The sequence below is a fragment of the Pygoscelis adeliae genome, unplaced genomic scaffold, assembly GCF_000699105.1.
Source record: "Pygoscelis adeliae isolate BGI_AS28 unplaced genomic scaffold, ASM69910v1 Scaffold383, whole genome shotgun sequence".
In the NCBI taxonomy this organism is placed as follows: domain Eukaryota; kingdom Metazoa; phylum Chordata; class Aves; order Sphenisciformes; family Spheniscidae; genus Pygoscelis; species Pygoscelis adeliae.
This window is the reverse complement of record NW_008824592.1, coordinates 691,647-714,872: the sequence shown is the minus strand read 5'-3', so window position 1 is coordinate 714,872 and position 23,226 is coordinate 691,647. Positions and strand designations below refer to the sequence as shown.

The 23,226-nt window shown below is 38.1% G+C and overlaps 1 protein-coding gene across 3 annotated transcripts in view; it reads left to right on the top strand.

Moving 5' to 3' along the window:
- Positions 1-23,226, top strand: part of GRIA4 (glutamate receptor, ionotropic, AMPA 4) — a 253,920-nt gene that overhangs the window by 69,420 nt on the left and 161,274 nt on the right. For all 3 annotated transcript variants that reach the window (XM_009322270.1, XM_009322271.1, XM_009322272.1), the window contains exon 3: positions 10,742-10,981. In XM_009322270.1, coding sequence (XP_009320545.1) covers positions 10,742-10,981 — 240 coding nt within the window. The remainder of the gene's footprint in view (positions 1-10,741; positions 10,982-23,226) is intronic.

Sequence of the window (23,226 nt, the reverse complement as noted above, 5' to 3'; positions counted from 1 at the left end):
TCCTTTCCTTCCTTTCCCCAGATGTTTCAGAGATCAGGGGAGACATTTTCTAAGTCAGAGGGAGCAGTTAGATGACTAGTCCCCTTTTAAAGTCACATGGAAGTTTAGTACCAAAATTCCCTGATACTTTAAAAAATGCTTTACCTGAGCTTCCTCAAATTACAGGATTCATGTTTTGTTTCAGTTCAATTAAATTAGAACACAAGGTTTGACATAAAGAAGCACCATTGGTTCTAAGTGTGAGGTATAAATGATGATAATGGATCCATCAAAACAATTTAGGTCAGGAGCCATACTGTATGGCTCCACCTCTCATATCTCCTATGAAATTCAGTTAATTCCCATCAATGAGAGTTTTGGTGGCAGGAGTACTGCAAAATTAACATGTGTTTCTCCAAAATGAAGAAAAAAATATTGTTGCTATTTTTTTCTGAAAACCACAAATAGTTCTTCTTTTGCATAAGAAAAATCTGTGATTATGTAGCTATGTATAAAAAGCTATTTTTATGTAATCAACTGCAGATTTTATAAGATACTCTCCTATTTAAAGTTGTACTTTTTTTTTTTAGTTCTTCTGGAAAAAAAAATGTCTGTTTAAATGTGCCTATTTTCTTATAATTCAAGATAAAAAGAAAAAAGAAAACAAATGTTGTGGAGAATTGGGCCATCAAAAGATCACTTATTAAAACAAAATTCAGACTTCTCTTTGTTCTGTTTCATTAAAATGGGATATGGGGGCAGGTTTTATAAAATCTTACATTTTGGGGGGAAAAACAAGCTGCAAACAAATTTGTTTTCTCTACAAAGGAATGTTTGGATGAAGTTCAAATTTGAACTGAAAGAAATAATATGTCTCATAAGGAAATGAATCAATCCAAGAATAGCAAAAAATGTTTAATCACAGAAGCAAAAAATGTTAATCACACAGGCAATCTAGGTAAGTTATAAAACATGATTTCTGTAGATACTAATCTAATGAGGATGAGCTTTCCCTTAGCTAGCAAACTGAAGAGGTGATATGATTTTGCAAGAAGATCTCTAACCACTACATGAGTATCTGAGTTGAAACATTAACCTCAGATAAGCAAGTGGGAGTTTTACCATTGATACCATGAACCGGTTTTTTACGGTAGTCCAGCCTGATTTCCATGCAATCTGTTATGCCTCTTTAAGCTTCTATCCTGAAGGAGGAAAAAAAAAAAAAAGATAAAAGATAACTGCAGACATTTTGTCCTTGAGAAAACCTGCCAGCTTCATGGGAACTTTCTACCAAAACCCTCATGTTTAATTTTTTTAAAAACTTCTATGGTTTTGAAAAGCCTGGCAGTCTCACGTGGTGCTGATCAGTTTTTAAAAACAGCCAAAAAAGAACTTCTGTACCAATGTGGATTCTCATTCATATAGCTATGAAAGGTAAATGCTGCATGTGGATTCTCTATGGGAGAGCATTCAAAGAGAAAGTTTTGGCAGAGTTAGGAAAATGCACGTGTATGTGCATTGCCAGACAGCTATAAATACCAGATCCATGGAGTGCACAGGACTGGGGGACAAAGGCACAAAGACTGGATAATTTATTGCAGAGAGTGCTGTAAAGTACTTTTAAAAATGAGAAAAGATTTGTTAGCATTCAGCAAATGTGAAATTCATGAGGGGAGTTCTATCAAAGAGATTAGCCAAGGCACAGCGGAAAGAGGAATTTTATAAATAAACCCAGTGGAAAATGTTTTCTTGTTGTGTAAAAATGTTCCATTGGATTTAAATTATTTGGAATTATATATTAATGAAAGTAAAATACTTCAGTGGTGCAGAAGTTTTCAGATGGAAAGTACTTAAAAATTAAAGCAGTTTTTCTCATAGAAATTTATGAAAGGTCAATCTACTTTGTGTTCTCCATCGAGAAATGAGAGTTGTCAGCACTTTTCAGGAAAATAGAGATACATGGTCTGTATCTGAGAAATACCTGCAACCCCTGTCTGGGGGGGGGATTTGTGGCTGTTGTATGAGAAGGGCCTCAGAGATGGGCAGCTCCAAATCACATTGAATCTAGGGATGGACAGGGGAGAAAAACACAGAGATGTTTCCTAAAGTGAGACTTTTTAAACAATTTTTAAATGTAGCTATCTAAATGTAGGTGCCAAGTCTTTCATAGTTGCATAGTCTCCTTTTACAGCCAAAAGAGATAGGTACCTCTAGTGGATGAATCGGTACACTTAATTTATCACCCATCTTAAGCTGGGATGATCTGCCTTCTGAATATACCTTTTTCTGTTTTAGAGATGGGGAAAAAAAAAAAAACCAAAAACAACTAACTTACGGGTGGTAAGAATCAGGTGAGACAGTCCCCTCCAGTCTCCCTGCATGCACATATACATACAAAGACACACACGCTCCTTTCACAAATTCTTTTGGGATTGGCTTGGAGGAAACTTTAATCAATGAATTAATTTGTGAAGAGCAAAGCTTGCTCCATATGAAGCATGGAGAAGACTTCAGCAGTTAGATCTACAAGTCAGTCTTGTCTGGTCTCTATGGCCCCCTCTTTTCTGTGATTTTGGGCATCTCTCAGGTTAACCTTCTAAAGTTAATGTTCTGTAACTTAGTGATCTGGTATAAGACATTGCACACAAAATTCTATATTACAATGCTCAAATTGATTTTAAAAGAAGAAAATACTGTGCATGTTAATTAAGCTAATTCAATTCCATTTTCCATTCAATAGGCAAGAAATGCACTATCACTTTCTGCTATTGTTTCAGGAATTGACTTTGAGCAGAAATAGTCTTTTAGAGACAATTCACAAAAATTGTTTCTGGAAACTTAATTATTAATTAAAAAATGTAATAAGTTTGTATCTTGCTTTGCAATATGTTCTCACATCTGCAGTTGCACAAACAAAACTGCATTTCCCAGATTACCATTTGATCTAGCACATTAAACCAAGATTTTCATTGTTCCTAGGAGAGTATTTTCAAATGAGCTGGCAAGTCACTTAGAGAGTACATGAAGTAACCCATTGCTGTGGGTTAAATGTAAAAGACACCCATGAATTTTCTGTGCCTCAAGTTTAATGGATCCAGGATAAATACTCCTCCACACTCTTTAGTACATGCTTAATTTTATGCATGCAACTAAACACACTGACCTTTAGAACAAGTGCTTATGTGTTTTTAGGGTTCCAGAATTTACTATAGAATTGCAAGATAAAGGTCCACTAGGTGTAACGTTTATACACATTGGGGTGGCACTCAGAAGCCACAGCTGAGACAGTTGGACCATTGTGCTAAACTTTTTACAGGCATCTAATAGAAGGCTGGCCTTCCTGCCGAGTGCTTATAGTCCAAAATAGACCAGACAGTTGAAACGTTGAGAACTGAGACATGGGAATGTGAAGTGATTTGCTCCAGAGTATGAATGTAGTTTCAGAGGTTCAGTGCCCAACATACCGGACTTCTCATTATGCAGTTACATCACAGGAGGATAAACATTTGAGCGGAATAAATATTTGAGAGGGTAATGTTTGTGATTCAATTTTTTTTTTTAAATGGAAAGATTTTAAGTTTTTTTTGTTCACCTCCATCATTAATACCGTATTAAACTGTAGAGCAATAAACTGATTTTAGTTAAAGCAATGACGTGATATTATTTCCATTTACAACGCTTTAGGCATGATGCTACCCAAAGTGTGATGCATGCCTCCTGAACGTAGGGGAAGATAATTCTTTTGCTTGAAGAAGTTTGTGATCAAAAGGCAAAGGTAGATGATGATTTAGAGGGTGCAGGGTCCATAAGTAGAAAATGAATATGGTTGTGATGGGTGCTTATTTCATTAGACACAAAAAATCTAACCATATAATTTGTAAGAAACTCCTTGTTTCCCTTTTCCCCTTTTTTGGATAGCAATATTTAGAAATAACCTTTTATATTTGAGACAGTTCTTAAGATAGTAGTAAACTGGTCCTAAGACATCTATAATGTTTTTCATCTACCCACTTTATGTAACACTGTTTTCTCTTTTATAAACCTATCTGTCATCTTATATCAGTGATTTAATTCATGAAGGTACCTCATTAAGTTGGTCTCAGTGCTGGGAATTTTTCTTAATGCAACAGCATAATTTAGTATAAAATCAGCAGTCTCAAACAGAACCCAGAGGAAGAGCATATTTGTATCAAATTTGTATTGGATTTGAGTGCAAGATAGTTGAAAACTACATGGGGATGAATTTAGATCACTTGCCTTGCAATACTAGAGCCCTGACTGGCCTTGAGTCCTCTTCCACGAGGTGGAGGTCAGTGGAGTGATCAGGAGGAGGTGGATCAGGGGTGTTCTCTGCAAAATGAAGAGAAACATGTTTTGACATTTTAACAGGAAACTCTAATCTCAAAGCTGGTTTAGAAATATTACTTAATCTCATCTCAAGTGTTGGAGCTTTCACGCATATAAATTGATAAATCATTTGACCTTGGGAGGCAGGTCCTTATTTAGATTAAATGATTCTCCATTCAGTGCTCCATCTCACTTGTAGAGCTTGCATCTCCATATGGCTAGGCTGTTCCTCTTGGAAGGAGTTCTTTAGGTTGAGAAAATTTGCCCAGTACTTTTACATCAGTGCTGGCAGATGCAGGTGCACAGACAGCAGCTGAACAAAATAGAGAGTACATAACTGTGATCCATGAGGACATGGATCACTGACAGCATTGCAGGCACACCTCAGATGAAAGCCTTCATATACTATTGTGGTGGCAAGGAAATGCAACTCCTTATATATATTTTTGAAATTTATTGCTGTCTGGAGTTTACCAGGTGTATTGGCTTTCTGTGGACAGGTTTTGGTTGGGAGGGGGCTGCAGGGGTGGCCTCTGTGAGAAGACACCAGGGGCCACCCCCATGTCAGACAGAGCCAGTTTTCAGCCAGCTCCAAAACAGGGTCACTGCTGGCCAAAGCTGAGCGCATCAGCGATGCTGTGGTGCCTTTGTGATAACATATTTAAGAAAGGGTAAAAAACACTGCATAGGAGCAGTGAGAGAGAGGAGTGAGAAAATGTGAGAGAAAAAACCCTGCAGACACCAAGGTTGATGAAGGAGGAGGAGGAGGAGGTGCTGCAGGTGCTGGAGCAGAGATTCCCCTGCAGCCCGTGGAGAAGACCACGGTGACACAGGTTGTCCCCCTGCAGCCCATGGAGGACCACAGCGGAGCAATATCAACTCTGCAGCCCATGAAGGACCCCATGCTGCAGCAGGTAGATGTGCCCTTAAGGAAGCTGCGGCCTGTGGAGAGCCCACACCAGAGAAGGCTTCTGGCAGGAGCTGTGGCCCATGGAGAGGAGCCCGCTCAGGAACAGGTTTTCTGGCAGGAGCTGTGGCCCATGGGAGACCCATGCTGGAGCAGTCTGTTCCTGAAGGGCTGTACCCCATGGAGAGTACCTACAGTGTAGCAGTTCTTGAAGAACTGCAGCCCATGGGAAGGACCCATGTTGGAGCGGTTCGTGAAGGACTGTATCCCATGGGGGGACCCCACGCTGGATTAGGGGAACAGTGTGAGGAGGAAGGAGCAGCAAAGACAAGTTGTTACGGACTGACCACAATCCCCACTCCCCATTTGGATCTCCAAAGCATAGGAGGAAATGAAGAGAGAGAAATGAAAGACTGTCCTCATATCTGGAAAACTTCCATAACACAGACTGCTCTGAGTCTTTCAGTTTTGGCGCTTCCACAGTTTATAAGTTTATGGCAGATCAGTGAGCCTGTCAGTATATCTGTAACAGCCAGCTGTGCCAGGGCTTCCCACATAGGAGCCCAAAACCTAGGGAAAAGCATTGTTAAATGCTCGTTCCAGACCTTGTGTCCCGGAAGACTCAGGGTCTGTGAGTCATGGCTCTGAAGCAAGATCTACCCTGTTACTTCCATGTTAGACTGTGGGTCTTCCAGATGCTTAACTATATGGTGTAGGTACCATATAGACTGCTGAGCAAAATTAATGCTGTTGGCAGACCAGCTGTGCTCTGCTTATCAGACTTCATTTTGTAAATATATTGTTAGGGTAGTATTTTATTTGTCTCTTGAAGAAATTATAAAACTTTTGGGTGTGACCAAATAATAAAACAAGACCAGTATCATGTAAATATGTGTGCAGGTATGTATATGTATACGTGTTTGTACATACACATTTCTCACAAACTTTCATTTGACCTCTTCTGTGTCATTTTCATGGTTGTGGTTACAGCTGTATTTGGACTCTGACTTCCCCTGTGCCTGTTTAGAGGATTTAAACTATATGGGTATAACTTCTGGAAATCAGTGAATAAGAAGAAGTTGGGATTTTTTGCTTTTTCTTTTTCAAGAACCGATTTGTGTTTGAAGTGTGGGACTTGTCTTTAGAACAATAACAGGGACTTTGGGAAGTCTTTCTTTCACAGAGAAAGAAGACCGCATGTGGCTTGACTGTGTGTCTCAGTAAACCCTGCAGTGTACAGTTTTTGCCATTTTGGCATCATGATTTCTTTTTTTAACTGAAGGTCCTGTGAGTCACCTGTTCTTTTAAAGTGATAGTACTATCACATAGTTCAATCTGCTAGAATAGAACATACCCAATTCATATTACAGCTACTGCAATAACATTATCTTAGCTATTTAAGGTGTGCATTGCAACATCTTCTCTGGAGTCTGGCCTCCACATTCGTCTTACCTTTGGTAAGACCAATGGCATTGCAAAATTTGCAGGAGAAAATCATGTGTGTAATACTGGAATTAAATTGTCAGCTATGAAGAGATGTCTGGTTTAAAGACAAATTATTATTCAATATATTTCAAAGTATGCTCATGAAAGTGTATTTGTCACTGCTTTTTATTTATGGGGGAAAAAATCTTGAACAAAATTTTCTTAGAATGCTAATATGAGACTGTGTTTTACCAAGCACAATTTAGTCCATTTATAATAAGTAAAATGCCTTTAGAAGTGTAAGAGAAATAGATAAAGAATTGGGAAATCCAGGTAGTCATGTTTGCTGGGAGGCCTTTTCTGAGAACAGTAGTGAGTCAGAATGCAAATCCTTATGGTTTTGCTGCTTTTTGTGGTCGCTGCTGATTGCTGTAAAATTGATTCAGGAGCGTTGCAGCATCTCTGCATATGTTTAAGCCTAATCTCCATAGTGTCACAGGCATTTTTCCTCTCTGTGGGTATTGTACTGAGTAAGAAAAAATTCTCATAACCTTCATCTTAGCATTTTTTCTTATCAAGGAGGAAGGAAGGACACTATTCAGTAACTTCCCAGTCTTGATCTCAAGTATAGCAGCACAAGTTTTCTTGGATTGGTTATTTCAGGACTTTAATGATAGTCAGATAATGTTTTATTGCATTTGTATCTAGGCTGTGGCAAGGATAGTTTGCTCTGAAAACACGAAGAATTGTTATTCTGTTACTTTTAGTTAAAAGTATTTTAGTGTCATATCATGTTATTTAATGACATTTCAAGTTTGGCTTTTTTCTCTGTCATTTTTTTTCCTCCATCCTGAGAAGGAATTTGAGCTTTAACTCCACTAAGTGTACAATTTCACAGCTTGACGTTGATTTCTTGAATTTTTCATTATGTAGAATCCTACTGTATGGGCCATGTGTTATGAAAAGTATCCTTTGCCCATGTAAAACTGCAAAGAAGTAAGGCAATGCAGGGCCTTAACAAGGGTTTTCTCTAAACAAAAAAACAAATTAAGTAACTACCACTTACGTACACAAGGTTTACATTCAACTATTCTAGTTGGCAAAGTTAACTGGACTGTGTTTGAAAATATAGGAGGCCTGCCATTTCCTCACAGAAACACTTGTAAAACACTAAGAAATCCCTTTGCAGGGGAAAGTAACATGCAGGATGTGACTCCAGAACTGAATGAATGATTATACAAGAAAGATATAAGAAACAATTGTTTTAAAAGGGTTATTAGTAAGAAAGATTGTGTTGAAGAAATCAGGAGGTAGAGAGGACATTTGTTGCAGAAATGAGAGCCTAATTTAGGGCTGCCAGTGAAAACTGAGACTTGCAAAGGACATTAAAACAACAGTAGAAGGTAATTTAGATCTTTAAATACAAAGACAGGAAATAGGAAAATAATTGAAGCTGTTATACATTGATGATGAGACAGAAGAACAGGAAAATCTGGTTAGAGATGTAAAACTAATAGATACTTCATATTGATTTTCACTCAAGGAGGATGTTGACCTTAAAAGAGGCATGATGGCTAATGGGAATAGGGAAATCACCTCTTTCTTCTGTGGTTCTTAACGAGTTGGTTTACTGAAGGGCAAATGCAATAACAAGTACTTCTTAGTAGAGCTGTTAAATGAGTTGTGATACATATGATCAGTGAATAGGAAATATAATACCTATTTTTAAAGGGGGACATAGAATCTGGCAGCCATGGACCTAGCAGCTTAACATCAATAGACTATAAAGTTATAGAACAGATTTTGATGGAAAGAAGGCTTTAAAATATGGGTATAGACAGAAAATGACATAAAATTCAACCAGAAGTTATTGAGGTAGGAAGTGTGGGATTGATCCATATCTTCCAATTGCCAAGAGAATGAAGTAAAATAGACATGCTCCTAAGAGAAGTTATTTATGAAAATAGAGACAAACAGGAGAGTTAAAAGATAGGCATGAAACTATGGGGAAGATGGCAACAAATGCTGGTGGAAGAGGAGGTACCGGGCTGGAGAAGCATAGCTACAGGAGGAAGATACTAAAAGACTGGTTTTACAGTAGACAGAAATAAAAAGTTGGAGTACCCTGATGGAATTTGCTGGTGAGGCAGATACAGACATCGATGAAAGTTCAGAGCAGGCTAAGAATGTAACTGTGGAAGTAAATAATTTTGAGGAGTACAGTAATAGATGTGACATAATGGAAAACAAATAATGGTGACTAATAAAAATATTATGCTATAAGCAGAAACTCATCACTTGGAAATGGCCCAGAAGGAAGAAGGAGCACAATTTTGATCCTGAGATGTTTGTCAGCCATCACTGAGGTGCAGATTTAGAAAAATGCGATGTGATCTTAGGATATGTCAGCAGAAGTATTTTACAGTAGAGATGGGGAAGTAATGTAAAAAGAAGCAGAAGGCCTTCAACTGAAATTCTAAACATGGTCATCTGTGTTGTACGAAAGATGAGATGAAAGAGGGAAAGCACAGAACAACACTTTTTAGGATGATTAGTGGAATGGCAAGCCAGTCATTTGATGCGTCTAGGAGAATGTATGTTGTGTGGTCAAGCAAAGAAAACACTAAGAGGGTTTGTAACAGCTGTGTATCAACATATTGAAGAGGAACTTAGGGGAAGGAAGAAAGCTTTTTAAAAAGATTTATTTATATATAATCTGGATATGAAAGTCCTTAGATTGGGGGCTGTAACAGTGGGGCAGCACATAAAACCACAGAAATGCACTCAAGCCACTTACTCCAGTTCTCACATCAGAACTGGATAAATCACCCAAGTGTAAGGAGAAAAATGCACAATTTGTATTTTTTGCTCTTTATGCAGTAAGTGTAATATGAAGGAATTAAAGATGAACTGGTTTGAATCAGCCCATTTGCTAAGTGTGTACGCTGTACCCTGACTGTGCTGCTCTCACAAGGATGACTGTGACCTCCAGGCTAGAAGGGAGGAGGCCATCATCTAGTTAAAAAGGTGTGACTTAAGTTTTCCCATGTTTAGGCTACATGTAAGAATGGGTTGCAAGGAGGGAGGGTCTGGAACAGGAGAGCAGAGGAAATACATACTTCGGAGAAAATGGATACGATGACCCCCTAACTGACTGTTCCTTTCTCCATTTTCTGTGATTCTAGGATAGGTAACACTATTAATGATCACACAGTTTCTAATAAGTTGGTTTGTAGTTCAAAGAAAGTGAGGTGTTTTTCATTGGGGCCTTTATGAGTTGCTAGAAAGGCAGTATTTTCTCAAGAAAATACCTTATGCCTGCTTTTATGTGCATAGATCAGTAAAGCCCTTATCCAGTCTGCTGAAATCAATAAAAGTCTGTCTCTATGTCTTAAATGAGTCCAAGAGCAAATCAAAACTCAGAATATATATTCAGGTCATTTATTTTCTGGTTTTGAGGTTGACACAGAGTAGAAATAAAAGGTTTGGGGCAAAAGTCTGGTCACATTGACTTACTATGTTTTCCTTCAACTGCTCTCTTAGAGTCAAGGAGATTATTCATGAAGTAGGTTTTTACTCAATGTCTGTAGTAGAGTTTTAATGTAGCACAAGGGCTCCCTGCTTAAAAGGGAGTGAAGTTTCTACATTGTTATAATTCAAAATGTCCAGATTTCACTTATGAGATCAGTAACTTTTTTGTGATAATTTTCACATTTTAAAATGTGAACACTTTTCTGTTTAAGGTAATGGAAATGATCAACGCCTGATAATATGCAGAGCTATGGTTAAAACAGCATATGTTGACTTTTCACTGGTGTGCAAAAATACATGTTATTTATTTTATATTAGAGTAAAAACACTATAGATAATGTAATGTTCTATGAATAGAATCCAAAAGTGACAAAATGTTATTTAGGTATTTATTTATTGGTTTCCAGAGTGAAATACGTGACAATTGTGTATAGTTAATTACAGGCGGAAATGGAAATCTTCAGATTAAAGATTGGGGGATGTTGGAATGTGTAAGTACGTGTTTACAGATTTTGTCTCTAGCTGAACTCTGTTTTTTTTTTTTTCTTCCAGTTTGCTCCCAGTATTCTAGAGGAGTTTTTGCCATTTTTGGACTATATGATAAGAGATCAGTACATACTTTGACCTCATTCTGCAGCGCCTTGCACATCTCCCTCATCACGCCGAGTTTCCCCACGGAGGGTGAGAGTCAGTTTGTGCTGCAGCTGCGGCCGTCTCTGCGGGGAGCCCTCTTGAGCTTGCTGGATCATTATGAATGGAACCGCTTTGTCTTCCTGTATGACACAGATCGAGGTGAGTTGTGACCCAGCTTTCTTATCTTTTTAGCTCAAATGACTTTTGCAAGAACTGTGCTTTTTTATATCATATTGAGAGCTTGGGGAGTCAAATTTTAAAGGGCCTTCGAGGTGAAATACCTTTGACTGAGTAGCTGTGTGGCTGAAGGCACAATTCCTTCGTCTGCAAATGTTGGATATTGGATGCACATAGCATGTAATGGACCAGCCGAAGCCTGTGCTTTAAGTCTAGAATACTAAAAAATTTTAACTAATGTTAGTGAAGCAGAGACACAGTTCAATAAACAGAATTTTACAGCTCTGTTCACTCTTCAACTCACTTCGTAAGTGACAGCAGTAAAAAGAAGTAGAGGACCAGCCTATTCTCTGCACCTGCATTGGTGTAAGCTGAGATGTGAGTGAGCCCCTTGGGGCTTCCATGCTTTGGAAGGTCAAGGCAGAGAGAGGCTCGCTCAGTGTGAGGCTCTCAGGCTGCAGCAGAGAAGTGGAGGTGAGAGGCAATACCTGCCAGGAGAGAGGTATCCATGGGGCAGCAGAGGGAGGCAGTGCTGCAGTAGCCCCTTTTCTACCCCTTTCATCTGGAGTTATCTCTGTGGTGGACTACACTTTTGTAAAATATATAGCGTGTTACACAAAAGGCTACACTTTCTACCCACATTCTCCATTCCACATCCCAGAGCATCTCAGAACCTTTTAAGTAGTAAAAAGCTGCAAGCGCATCGCTGCACCTCACCACTCAGTGCTGAATTGAGAAGTAAAATCTCCTGTTCTCCACGTTGTGTTATTCACTCTGCTGGCAAAGCCCTTTGCCTTTGTTTATGGAATAGGATTGAGCCAACATGGCTGAGCTTCTGTGAAAGAGGCAAGATTTTTATGTTGATGGCTTGCTTTCAGGGGGGAAGCGAGTGGCTTAGCTGTAGTCAAATAATGATTTTACTACAGCTGTTTCAATATAGCTCCCCATGTGGACAGTCTATTCTGGAATTAAAGTGGCTTTATTCCAGTATAATTACTCTGCAGTAGAAATAGGGAATTATACTGACCTAACTAAATCTGTTTAATTATTTGATTATGGCTATAGAATTCAATTTTCTCATATATACAAGCACTAAATTTTAGTGAGTTTTTAGCTTAATATACTGCCTAAATACCCAAATTTAAATCAAAATGACTAATGGAACAAAATGAAAGGGTTTGTATTGTTCCATAATTGTTTGGGGTTTTTTTTGAAATAAAGATCTTTTTAATGTTTGCTGGACCTACAGAGGAAGTTCTGGGAAGCATTATAGAATGTATTAGATCACTGGAAAGAGAAAAAATTAGCAAATTTAAAAGTATTCCTACTCAAGACATAGTTATGGGTTACAAGAAAACAAGCACATAATTACCGATGTGATCCTACAAGTTCAACAAATTGTTAAGAGAAGAAGTGCACAACCTGCAGTCACCTTTCTCATCTAAATTCACATGCTTAATTAGATTGAGACATCATTTTTAAGCATGCAATATCACACCAAGGGCAGTTTCAGAACATCATCTGTAACAGTGTAGTTAATAAACTATTCTTATGGCACTGAACTCAGCGACTCTGAACTCATCAATGTGTCTTTGATAAAGAGATGACATTTGCCAGCTTGGATGAAGGGGGTGCTACATTGGATAGTCTCTCAAATTCTGAATAGGTCTTTTGACTCAGTTTAATGCAGGAGAAAATAAGATTCAGTGTATCTTTAGGTATTTTTATTATAAATTATAATTTATAAATATAAATTATAAATTAATACCTAATTTAGGTATTAAGATGACTGTAAAGATACATCATTGCTGAATAATTTTCACTACCATTCCACTATAGAAATTTTTAATGTGGAGCTGGGATATGATAATAAAAAAGTAAGTATGATCTCTTACTATCAGTGTAACTGGAAAAAAGAAAAAAAAATCATTGATGTTGAGTCATAGGGTGTCTGTCAGTGAGGCGAGAACTTAACCTTGTCCAGATTTTTGCCAAAGATCCTTCCTTTACATGCCAGATGTTTCCCTGTTTCTCTGAGCAGCCCCATCCAACCAAACTGAAGGAAGGGAACCCCCTTAGCCTTTTGGTTTTGATACTGGGCCTGCGAGTTGATCTTTGCAGCTTAACCAGGAAGCTATAAATAAACTCTTATGAGGGAAGGTAAGCAATAAGCATAAATTCCAGCCAGACACAGTAGCTGTTTGTGAAGAAGGCAGTATTTAGCAGCTATCAGTATTGTAAAAGTCAGAAGTCCTTGGCAGCAGGTGGTATGACAGAATAAACTTAGGCAAACCTTCAGCAGCAGCGGTGACGTGCTGTGGTGGGCAAATGCGTGTTGTTTTCAGACCTGCTTTCTCAGCCTTTCCATCCTGCTTGTGTCTTGGTTCTGTTGCATGCAGCTCAGTTGCTGCTTGCTCTTAGGGGGTGAACAATTAAATCCTATTATTAAGGTAGGTTTCTCTGCTGTGTCACTCCATTCAGCTCTTTGATACCCCCTCAGCTCCCTGCAGAACCCCAGTCTCTTTGCTACTGGGGCATCTATGTTAGCATTTAAGTTCAGGTCAGGAATGCACTTTTGTCACATCTCTCCAAGTCATTCCTACGTACCGCACTTGGGTTTACACCATGGAGTAGTCTTGGAGCTCACAAACTCTGATGAGGTTATGTTAAATCTCCCTTTATGATGTTCTGCCAAAATCGCAGTCTGGAAAATCACTGTCCTGTGACAGGATGAAGATACTGGGAAGAATGGCAAAGATACAAAATGAATTGGATCTAGCAGGGGACATTACAGCAAAGCAGAACAGGTTTTGCAAAAGACATTAGACCTAAGAGAAAGGTGAAGGAAAATTCAGCTCATTATTTAACAGGGAAAGTGAGCAAGTAAAGAGTGACACAGAAGACTAAAGCCTCAAGGGTCCTTTTGTTTCAATATATTCTTCTTTCTCTTGCCCTCCTTCCATAAAAAGGTTTAATTATGACCCGGTGCTTAATACAATTAATATTAACAGCAAAGTGCCAGGAACACAGACAGGTCAGGGAAAAAGCAGGCTGAAGAACACTTACCGAGTTACGCAAAGCATAGTGGGAAAGGGCTGAAATGAAAACCATGACTCCTTGAGATATCCAGAGGAAAGGGAAGTCCAGCAGGGATGAAGTGCTCAGTTAATATTTGATGTCACCTCTAAAGGGACTTAAGTGAAACAATCAAATAAGTAGACCAGAAGAACATTCAGTTTATATATATTGTTTTATTGTGATTGAGAGGTATTTCTTTTAAAAAGAGGCATACAATCAAGTGGAGCTGTGCATCTGCAAATCCATGGGATTTTTGACCTAGCGCAGGTATGCCTACAGTATGGCTTTTCTAGTTGATGACAATATTTTCTAGCACCAGAAAGCAAAAGTTGGACCCTGAAATCACAGAAGACAACTGTAGAAATTTGTGTGAGGTGTGAGAAGCTGTTTAAGAATAGAATCATAGAATCATTTAGGTTGGAAAAGACCCTTAAGATCATCAGGTCCAACCATTAACCTAACACTGCCAAGTCCACCACTAAACCATGTCCCTAAGCACCACATCTGCATGTCTTTTAAATCCCTCCAGGGATGGTGACTCAACCACTTCCCTGGGCAGCCTATTCCAATGCCTGAGAACACTTTCAGTGAAGAAATTTTTCCTAATATCCAATATAGAATAGAGAGGTGCAAGAATCAAGCGTACAAGAGGTCGGTGTTAGTTTTCCGCATTGTGTGCAGCCTTACTGAGAGTTGGAATGGCTGAAGTTGCTAGTAAAACTGCAGGGATTACCCAGAGCTAAGGGGTCCCAGGGTGGAGAGTGGTAGAGGGGCTGCAGAGCAGCGTGGGACACCACGGAGGATGGCAGCCAGCAAGCTGGAAACTGCTTTCACAAAAGTTCAGCAGCCATTTGAATTCAACCATGTTTCCCAGCAAGACTTTTCAGTCCCTGACTGTGACTAAAGAGCGGTAGCAGGAGGGGTAGAGCTACCAGCTGGCCTAGCAGTTGGCTCACCAGAGGCAAGGACTGTAAAATAGTTATAGTTCTCCAGAAATTAGGCATCGTGTGTGAGCCTGTTTATGTACCTTGTTGATGCTTTTTTTTTTCCTTTGCGCCTTGTAATTACATATTGTTCATTAAACGAACTCAGTCATGGTTGCAGGTGAGGAAAATCAGCTTGCTGTGCACAAGGTAAATTTAATTTTCCCACATTTCTGGCTAGTGTTTTTATAGCAACTGCTTTAAAGTTGAAACCGTTCTGTTTTATGACAACCTAAACCTGGCAGAAGGGTTACACAAGTCCTGATGGCCTGTTCGAATTAATCCTACAGTACATAGAGTAGCAATCTCCAAGCTTTTGTCTTTGAGGACTTGTGGAGGATAGGTGAGTCCCAGATGTCTGGAGAAGGCAAAGAAAGGTACAGGAAATTTATAGCTCTCCCTCTTATTTTGAGGGAGATTATGGAGTTGGTTATTTACAATCAGTTTATCAGGCTAACCTAATTTTCTCCTTTGGCAGAGTAGCTGGCCCAGCAGTAAGCAGTAGGTTTGGTGTAGCCATGATTAGTAACTCCAGTGATACTGGCTCATGACTGACATTCTCCCAGAAAAAATAGAAAATAGAGATTCAACTATAGCATGGTGTCTTGAAAATTAGAAACCATAGCCCCAAAATTGTTATTAATGACACATTTTAAAAGTAAGAGGAGGTCTCAGGAGGGGTGCAAGGGATTTGTCTTTGCTCTGGTCTAGCAAACATCCAGTATGAATTTGCACGATAGCACAGAGAACGGCTTTTGTGGGTACCCAGCCTGGCCGAGGTAAGAGTGATACAAGACAGGTTCAGAGTTCAAAGTGATCCTGCTAGATAGATAGATCAAGAAGGTGAAATATGATAAAGGTGGTACAAAGGGTAAACTTAGTAGGGAAGAATCAAAGGTACAAACACAAAGTGCAGAGTAACTGGATCAGCACTAGCATCATGGGAAATGTTTCAGGAGTTTTGGTGAGCCATAAGAATAATGTAAGTCCAGAAAGCCATACTGTTTCCAATAAAGTAAATATTTTGAAATTTAGGAAAAAGAATGTTGCATGTGAGAAATGAAAGCCGAATATTGCTCTCTCCCAGCTGGCTATGCTGCTCTGTCACGTGTTGGATTTTCCACTGCAACAGAAAAGATCAAAAATTTCCAGTAAGCTGAGGACGTGGAATGGGATTGAGTGGATAAGGTACATAGAGGACATGATGGTGGCAGCACTGTGTCCCACCACTTTTTCCTTGTCCTTTGAAAGCACTGGGTACTGTTCACAGCTATATCAAGGGCCATTGGTATGAGCATGGCACAAGGATCAGACATCTGTTGCTGGAATGGCACTGTGGTCACTGACTACCACATACAGATACCACATATATAAGTTTCAAGGGTCCAGAGGAGAGGAAGAATATTAAAAAAAAATCATGACCTGTGAGAAAAAGCTTCAGGAATTGAGATTTCTTATTCTAGGTCTGTTAAGGAGCAATGACCGATTCTTCTTTGTACCCACTGAGATCAAGGCAAGAATTAGAATTATTTTGCAGGAAGGCAGATTTAAGGTGTTACTAGGAAAATGTTTCAATAAGGTTGAATAAGCTGAGGAGATTCTGGGGATTCTTACCACTAGAGATTTTAAAGAAGAGGTTAGAAAATATCTGCAGTGGTGATCTGCTTTGCTACATTCCCGCCTCAGGTGATCTCTTATGTCCCCTCAGGATTTATATTTATGTAATTTTCATGATTTCTCTAGGAAACTAGGAATGGCTTCTTCACAGTACTTGGAACACTGCAAAAATAATTTTCTGCTATGGAGCAACTTTCAAGAATATATTATGCTATTCAATTATATACATAGCCTTTGTAAAACATTTAGTTATCTTCTATTATTAAAAAATCAGATCAAAAACATTCTAAGTGACTTAGATAAAAACAGTGTAAAATCAGGTTGAAGGACTATAATTATAATATGGTACTCAATAAGTTAAATTATGATTAGCTGGGCATTTAGGAACTGCAAGAATTGGCCCTACATCAAGCTTTACTTGACGTTTTTACTGCACTTCTGAATAAATTTGTCAATGTCTTAAGAATGAAAAGAGTAATAATACAATAGGAAGTTGGAAAGTTGTTTCAATAGTTAGCTCAACTGAAAGAGCTAGACATACTAAAGCCAGTAGCAATATAGAAATATAGTCTACGTTTATCTGCATAAAAATGCTGAGTCAAGGCTCTTATTCGTGAAATAAGTGAAAAAGACCAAGTGTTGCTAATAAACAGCAAATTGCATATGAACTTACAACTCAGTACTGCCAAAAAATAAAGGTTTTGCCACCAAGTGCTGTTCAGTTATTAATTATTTTCTGCATAACACTGTTAAGCCCAGACCTACATTTCTCTTACCTTAAACTGCTAGAATGTCACAGGGTGTTTCAGGTAAGCCCGAGAAACAACAGTTATGTGCTGGATCGTAGAGAAGATTATGTTGGGAATCTGACTTTGTTCAATTGCAGTGATCCACTTGGTCTTGGGCCCTTTTTTCATTATGACCACCAGGAAGAATTTGGAAAGATTCCCACAATAAGCATTTTTCATCCTACTGACCTTTGGCAAAACATCCAAGAATAAGGGAGAAACAGAAGTTCATGACTGTGTCCACTAAAAATGAAAGGTTGTTACCTGCATCATGCAGTTATGTACCAAACTTCTGTGAAACAAAGATCAGTGCTGTCATGACATTGTAGAAATATTGATATAATGTATTCCAGAAAACAAACAGCATCCAATACCTGGTCTCATAGTGTTTATTAGACTAACACCTGGTCTGTAGGTTTGAACTTTTCCGTATTTTGTGTCTTTACAGTTGCTGAGATCAAAATCATTGGTGTTTTCACCATGTCAGCTGTTACCTATTTCAGAGTAGTTCCATTGAGTCCAATGGTCAAACTGGCTTGGAGTTTCAGTAGCCCAAATACATCCCAGGAATAGGATGACGCTTATGCTGTAGGTGAACAGAAAAAAAAATCCTCACTCAATTTGATAAAAAAGCTGTTTGTCTTCAGCAAACACTCTACATGGGCAGTGAATCATGTCATACATATTGGGATCCAAGAACCACTGTGTTTGTTGTTTACCAAAGTCATGTTGTAATTGCATGCAGGCCAATCTGAAATGATACACAAAACAGAGAGAAAAAGTTGTTTTATCAAATATCAGTGAGTGTAGAAAACTGTAGTAAGTTTGTCAACCTCCTTCGTATGATCTGCTGCTGTCTATACTCAGTAACAGTAAATTCCACGTTTTTAATGGAATAGACCAATTTGTTTTATCCATCAGTAATTGGTTTGCAGCAAATTTTGTTTTGCCAGTGTTAGCTCATTAATAATTATACCAGCAACGTGCCGGTTTTTCCTCATCTTCTCAGCAGGCGATAACAGCTTGAAAGTATAGGTAATAAATGCACACGTGAAACTAAGATGCAGCTGGGTCCTAACATCAGCATCAGTAATGATAACTGTGATTTTCCATCTTTCCCTTCTCTTACCATGAAAGGGAAGCAATAATGGTAAACTGGCATGGCCATTGTGTAATGAGCTCAGAATTCGCTGCATATGAAAATCTTCCAAGAGCTTTCAGACTGCTTCATTAAATAAAAGTACTCCTCTTGTTGATTGAAACAATTGAACATCAGATCAAGGTTGAAATTAACAGAAAATACAGGTATGGAAATTGAAAGCTGATCATCAAGTATACAGATGAGTCCCCTGACTTTGCTATTCCATGTAAGATGTGGATCAAACTAAGCTGCATCAGAACTTTTCTGGGTGTTTTGGTCATCTAGCTAAACACTCAGAATATGCAGCGCAGCCTAATATGCAAATGCCATAGAAATATATAAATCAGAAAACATTAAATAAACTGCTGCTCATTATATCCCTGATCTGAAGAATTTGCTGTCTTTTATTCTGGGTTAGTGGATGCCACGGAGAAGACAACAGACTCATGATAATTTTAAATACTGCTTTTCAAGTTGCCACGCCAGTGAATCAGCTTTGCCCTTTTTAATCATTTGTTTGTGACAGTGTTGCAGAATCCTTAGAGCTCAGTTCTTTTCTTAGTAGCATTTATATCAGGTTTGCACATTTGTAACTCAAGAGTATGCCTGTAGCTTCTATACGCTTTTATATTTTGACATCCTAATGTAAATAATGTGGCTATTTCCAATGGCTTGTTCTAATAATACCAGAGCAATTGCACTTACAGAACCTGGTACAAACAGTTAATTTGTTGTTACCTGCATATGTAACACATTCCTTTAAATGGAAACATGTCATTTTTAGCTGTTTGTTACACACATTCTGTATTTACTTGAAAGCAGGACAGTGCGGTCTGTAATTCTGAATATCTGTTTCCATTTATTTAAGATTTCCACACAAGGAAGTTATGCTTCAGTTAAGAAAGGAAGTGACTTTACAGTATAGCAGTTTTTCTGAGAAAACTCCTGTATTGGCATTTTTACTCTAGATTGTCTGCATAGCAGTTAAGTTCAGTTGCTCTTATGAGTTACGAGTAGCAACTTTGAGCATGTTCCTGAGTACGTGCTGTACCTGAGTATGTGAGTACATACTGCTCCAAGTAGCAATTTTAGTCACTTGCCCCATACAGATAAGCCATAATAAAAGGTCTGCATACGGTATGTTAGGAACTGTATGCTGTAAAAATTGATTTTATCATTATTTGATACCAAATAAGAGCAGGTGATTTATATACATACTAATGGGACTTATATTCATCTGTTCCATGGATTAAATAAATTACTTCCAGAGAACAAAGTTTTAAGCAGAAATTTTTCTTGTGGTTTACTGATATTTGGCTTTCATATTATTCTTTAGAATAGACTCTGCCCTTCCTTACATATATCTGTATCAGTGCTATCACGATTGACAAAACCTGCAAAAAACTATCTTCAGTGAAAGGACTGCGGCAGCCTTACATCAGCATAACCAAGAGCATCTTTTCTAAGTATGAGGCTGTGCTATGTTAGCAATACACGTTGGTCAGTAATAACACTGCAGACGGTTGATAGATACAACATCCAGCAGCGCGGACCTCCAAAGAAGGCCTTGAAAAGACTCAGACGAGGAAGCCAGCCACACATCCAAATGCTTATGCTTTAGAAATTTATTTCAGTGTGGACATCTGAGTCCTGCAGCTGCTGTACATAGCCTTTTATATGGCCACAGGTGTTGGCTTCAGTGCTGGAGCACAGAGCGGTAGCGAACAAAGGGGAGTATAGTCGATGCTGCCAGAGACCAGACATAGTGCCAATTTAATACTGAATGTAAAACAAATACTTGTGCCAATTTGTTTCTAAATGCATTTTTAGTTAGAAAAATTAGCTTGTCTTTTGAGAGCATTATCTATGTGTGGGTGAATGTTCCAAGTTTTAATACAGTATAAAGCAGGCTTTTTAAAAATCAAAATAAATAAACAAAATATAGACTTACAAATATCAAAACCTGCTATTCTATTGTTTATGCTCTTATTGTTTAAAAAAGAATCAAACTGTATTAGACTAATTTATTTCTTCATGATCACTCCTTGGCATATTTTGTGAGACATTTATTCCTTATATAGTACAAATTACTTCTCTGGAGCTGCAGCAGGAAGTAAAGGTAATTCAGCATTAGAGTATGTATGTTGTGAAGTAAATCTGCTTTTGTATTCAAGGGCATTTCTGGAGTTGCAATTCTTAATTCAGCTGATTGAACTGTCATTGTATCATCTATGCAATCTATAATTTTAGGACTACATTTTCTGCTTCTGTGAAGAATGCATATTCCAATATATTCAGATTTTCACTATTTTGAAATGCATTTTGCCTGTAAATGGAGTGTATTTTAGGCATTTCCCTCATTAATTACAGCTGAATCCTATTTGCATACATATTTATACAAATAATTTGTCTTTGGTTGATTCCAGAAGGAGAGGTGGAAGTGTAGAGATCCTTTTAAAATGATTGACTACTTATCACAGTACTACAGATGCTATTTCTGCCTCTGTACAGGGAATTTCCTGCACTAGTATTTACAGTTAATAGCATTAACAGCTGCTTCTGTTACCAAAATTGCAGTGAATGTTTGAGGTATTTAGCATTTTGCAATTGGAGAGAGAGTTACCAAAGGGTCCTTCAATCCTAAGAACTCAAAATCCCTCTTTTGTACTACTACCTTGGTGGGTTTTAATATTAATGCACACCTGGATGCTGCAGGAAGTTTTCCTGTGGGCAAGAGATATACATTTTGTTCCAGTTTGACTTTGACTGCAAATGGCAAACAGAACATTTAATGTAGTTTTGAAGATCTGGGCATAATGAGTGACGAAAGTGTCACCAAAGAGGGGAGTTGTGAATGCAAAACTGGTTGCTAGTCTAGATCCCTGGAACAAACATGCATTTTATGTTAACCCATCACTGGGAAAAAAGAAAGAAACTGTCCTGAGTGTAAGGACGTGTATCCTAGATCTTCCCTCTCCTAATGGAGAGCCCAATCAGCATGGGACAGTTGTTACTCTGGAAGGTCCTGTATAGACACTTTTATTTCACAAAAGCTATTGGAGTTAATTTTCCTCTGTGGAGAGCTCCGAGTGAGAAAACTAAATAACAAATGGCAAGTGTAGACACACATTACAAAAAAAGGACAGTAGTAAACAACTCTTGAACACATAAAGATAATAAGCAACATTTTTAAAGTGAGCTATTCAAAGAAGTTCCTCATAACAGAGAAATGTGTTTGCAGATGCTTGTTATGAAAGATTCGATTTGTATGAATGAAATCAAGTGGAAAGGAAGCAGTTTACTTTGTTAGTGAACTTGGTAAAAGCAAGTCATTAAGATATCTCTGTATTCAAATATATCCTTCCCGTAGAAAACAAACTACTGTCTTTTATTTAATGGGATAAGGGTAGTTTCACATAGGCCTAAATTATTCAAAATACTCTTAAGAAACTTTAACTATGGGTAGTGAAATAAGGCTACTTTGACAAACTTACACCGTAAACAGAGTTTACATTTAGTAGTACAAAGCAGGTCATGAACCTGACCCTTAAACACAAGTGACTGTCCCAAGCACAGACCTATCAATTATTTTTGGGTGGGATCTCCTTTTGTTTGTGCTGGTGGTGTGGATGGCTTTTAATAATTTTGTATATGTATATAGATATATGTGTGTATTTATATGCCTAATAATAATCATATCTCCTAGCTTTGTCTGGATGCTGAACAGTTGAAATCATTTAAATATCAAAAATCTTCTTGTCTTAGAAGTTCAGATCATACCACTGAAAAATCTTCTAGCAGGAATTTTAGATTATATTTTCTTTTATTTTGTCTGTTTAATTTGTATTTTCATTCTCATTAAGCATTATTTTAAAACCAAACTTCTTTTACAATGCTCAGCTAGAATGTCTCAACATCTTCAATATTTTGTTTCAAAACTATTCAAAACAAGAAATTAATCTAAACTAGCCTTTTCCTATGAAAAGGATATTGATGTTTATTTTTCAAAGAAACAGAGTTTGGGGGAAAATTTCCTGGCTAATTCTGTCAAATAATTGTTTTACTGAGACAAGAATATCCTTCCTCTGAAGTGTTTCTTTAAAAGAGTTTTGAAAGATCAGTATGTCATTGTATATATCTTTTAAGTTGTGCCTTGTGCTAGGTTGATTTCACATCAAATTTATCCTTAAATAAGAAAAGGATTCTGCCAGGTATTTCCTAATACAACTACATGCTCCTGGTCTTGAGGCAGAATGAAAATCCCTGTCCAGGTTCTGTGGGAAGCCAAGGGTGATGTTCACAGCGTGCCTTTCTGCACAGGACTTCAATTATTCTGTGAAATATCCCTCAAACAGCCCCACTTGATGCACCCTTCACATTTTAAAACTGTTCTTTTCCCCTTGTGAGAAGAGGAACTTTCTTTCTCCTCTGTATCAGAATATCCAGTTATGGGTTCCTAATTCCATGTCTGCATCATGGATTGTGTATAGAACTGCAGCAACTTTATCTTCTGTCACTTCAGAAACTCCCAAAACCCGGCTTATCTATTTTGTTCCTCACATTTCCACTGCTGCAGGGAGGTTTAATTATCTTCAGCTGCATTATCTCATGAATCACCTC